Source organism: Nicotiana tomentosiformis, chromosome 5 (assembly GCF_000390325.3).
Source record: "Nicotiana tomentosiformis chromosome 5, ASM39032v3, whole genome shotgun sequence".
NCBI classification, from domain to species: domain Eukaryota; kingdom Viridiplantae; phylum Streptophyta; class Magnoliopsida; order Solanales; family Solanaceae; genus Nicotiana; species Nicotiana tomentosiformis.
The window spans coordinates 25,703,695-25,705,996 of NC_090816.1; the positions used below are offsets into that span (position 1 = coordinate 25,703,695).

Consider the following 2,302-nt stretch of genomic DNA (forward strand, 5'->3'; position numbering starts at 1 on the left):
AAGTAAGCTTAAATGAATGAGATTGGCTTATAGTATTCAATTACATACTTATATTGTGATCCATAAACAGATTATAAGTAAAGATAATTTCAGTAAGAAATTTATATCAGAAAGAATACCTTCCATATTCTTTAAGTATGATCCGATTAAGAAAATCTCTTGTACCATTATTTATACATCATGTGGTTCCCCAAATGTTTCATCCAAGAAGAAAAAATAAAAAGGTTGACAAGTTCTTATCATGGCATCATCATCATCAACAACGGGAGAGAAAAAAATGTTAACATTGAAGAGCGGTGATAACGAAGAATTTCACCTTGACGAATCTTTGGTCTTACAGTCTGATCTTATCAAGACCATGGTGAAAGATGAACGTGTTTCCACCATACCATTGCCTAGCATCAAAAGCAAGACGCTGGTTAAAATCATTGAATACCTCAAGAAATATGCGGAGCTCACTGCTACCTCGAACAAAGAAGACTTCAAGAATATCCAGAAAGAGTTTGTGAATATTGTCTTAGAAGAACTGCTTGACATAACCGTGGCAGTAAATTATCTGAAAATCAGTGGTTTGCTGGAATTCTGTTGCCAGGCTGTGGCTGACAGAATAAAGGACAAGAGTGTTGAAGCCGTTCAGAAGATTTTTAAAATTGAAAGTGATTTCACCTCAGAAGAAGTGGCAGAGTTTAAAAGGGAAACTTCTTGGGCCTTTGAAGGTGACCTTGATGATACTACCAACTAGGATTTTATGGTAGTGAAGGGAAACATTTATATTTGATCTGAATTATCCTATAGAATTGATTTCTTTCATGTACCGATTTGGTGGATATGTGTTTGATTTTTGAAATAAAGCTTTATGCTAATAAAAAGGTAGAAACGATCTGATATAGTAAAGGGTATTTGATAGTATTTATCTATTCCTTGAAAACTTTGTATTCGATCATTTATATGCTATCTATATATAGCTATTTTGTCTTCGTGTTGGTTCGAGTGATATTTGAAATTAATCATAATAGATCTCTTTCTTGTATCGATCAAGCTAATATCATTTGAATTTTGGAAAAAGAAAAAGTTATGCTAATAAAAGGAAAATCATAATTAATTTCTTAATGAAGGATGGTTGAAAATATTGAATTCCAGAATACCTTTGATATGTTCAGTATATTATAGCTATCTTTTGTTTTCATGTTGGTTCGATTGAACTATTTGAAGTAGCTATCATTTGATAACAATTAAAAAATAATCAGATATATCCTTGCTCTTTTATATATGTGACGGCAATGGTTTAAATATAATCTCGTTTATACACTACTTGAGCACCAATTATATTTTACTACCTTGATTTAATAATGAATAAAATCATGAAAATATCCAAACCTGAATTATCAATTTTGCTTTGACACATTACGTGTCAATAGATCAGCTTGGTGTTAATTCCACCCGAACCAGCTAGCTATTCAGTGATATACACCTTTTGTTTTTCTTGAATTTTTCATTTTATTCCATGAAAAGGTTTTAGCATATATCTTTCATCAAAGGCAACTAGCAGGTAGTTTATTATGGATATCAAGTGCCATCAAGTAAGTTTCCTTTTTAATGAATTGTTGTGAAATAACCATATATGAGATTTTCTAACGATTATCTTTCTCAATCTACTTTAAATTCTATATATCGTGTATAATATACTTGCCCTATCAGGTAATTCATAATATAATTATTGGTAAATCTTTATACTAAACAACACTACAGTGGTTAACCTTACAAAACTAGTACTCCACTAAAACATGCTGTGGAGATGAGTCTCATACGTACTTTGACAGTTAGACAAGATGCAATTATCTGGTGTTAAACTTGGGTATGATAATTAAAGCCAATTTCTTTGTAAGCTAAGATTTAGATGCTTGTAGGAGCTTAGGATATTTTGTGCACTAACCCTCTTCTTTGAATAATGGCAGATAGGACCCAACTTTGGTTTAGAAGTTATAATTAAAAAGAAAAAATTGTCGTCGTATATGTTGTGAAGAAAAAGAAAAGAAAAAATTCTTTTTGAACCGTGTGGAAAACGATATTTATTTTTACTTCACACTAAATGCGAACGGTAAAAATTGCAAGCAAATAGAGAGCAACAGATTGTCATCAATCATTGTTATAAGCTTCGTTTGTACATATATATATTGACTTATGCTTGATCTTTTGATTTTGAAATATAACAAACAAAAATTCATAACGAATGGAAACACAACGAAGTATTAAATTCATAGGTAATAAGTTTTCTAATAAAATCCCATATAAGTAGGGTAAT

At 30.8% G+C, this 2,302-nt stretch overlaps 1 protein-coding gene across 1 annotated transcript; it reads left to right on the forward strand.

Annotated features, from left to right (window-relative positions):
• Positions 1-241: 241 nt before the first annotated feature.
• LOC104101504 (SKP1-like protein 1) lies at positions 242-742 on the forward strand. Its single transcript, XM_009608957.1, has one exon. The coding sequence runs from the start codon at positions 242-244 to the stop codon at positions 740-742; it is 501 nt and encodes a 166-aa protein (XP_009607252.1).
• The last annotated feature ends 1,560 nt before the right edge of the window (positions 743-2,302 follow it).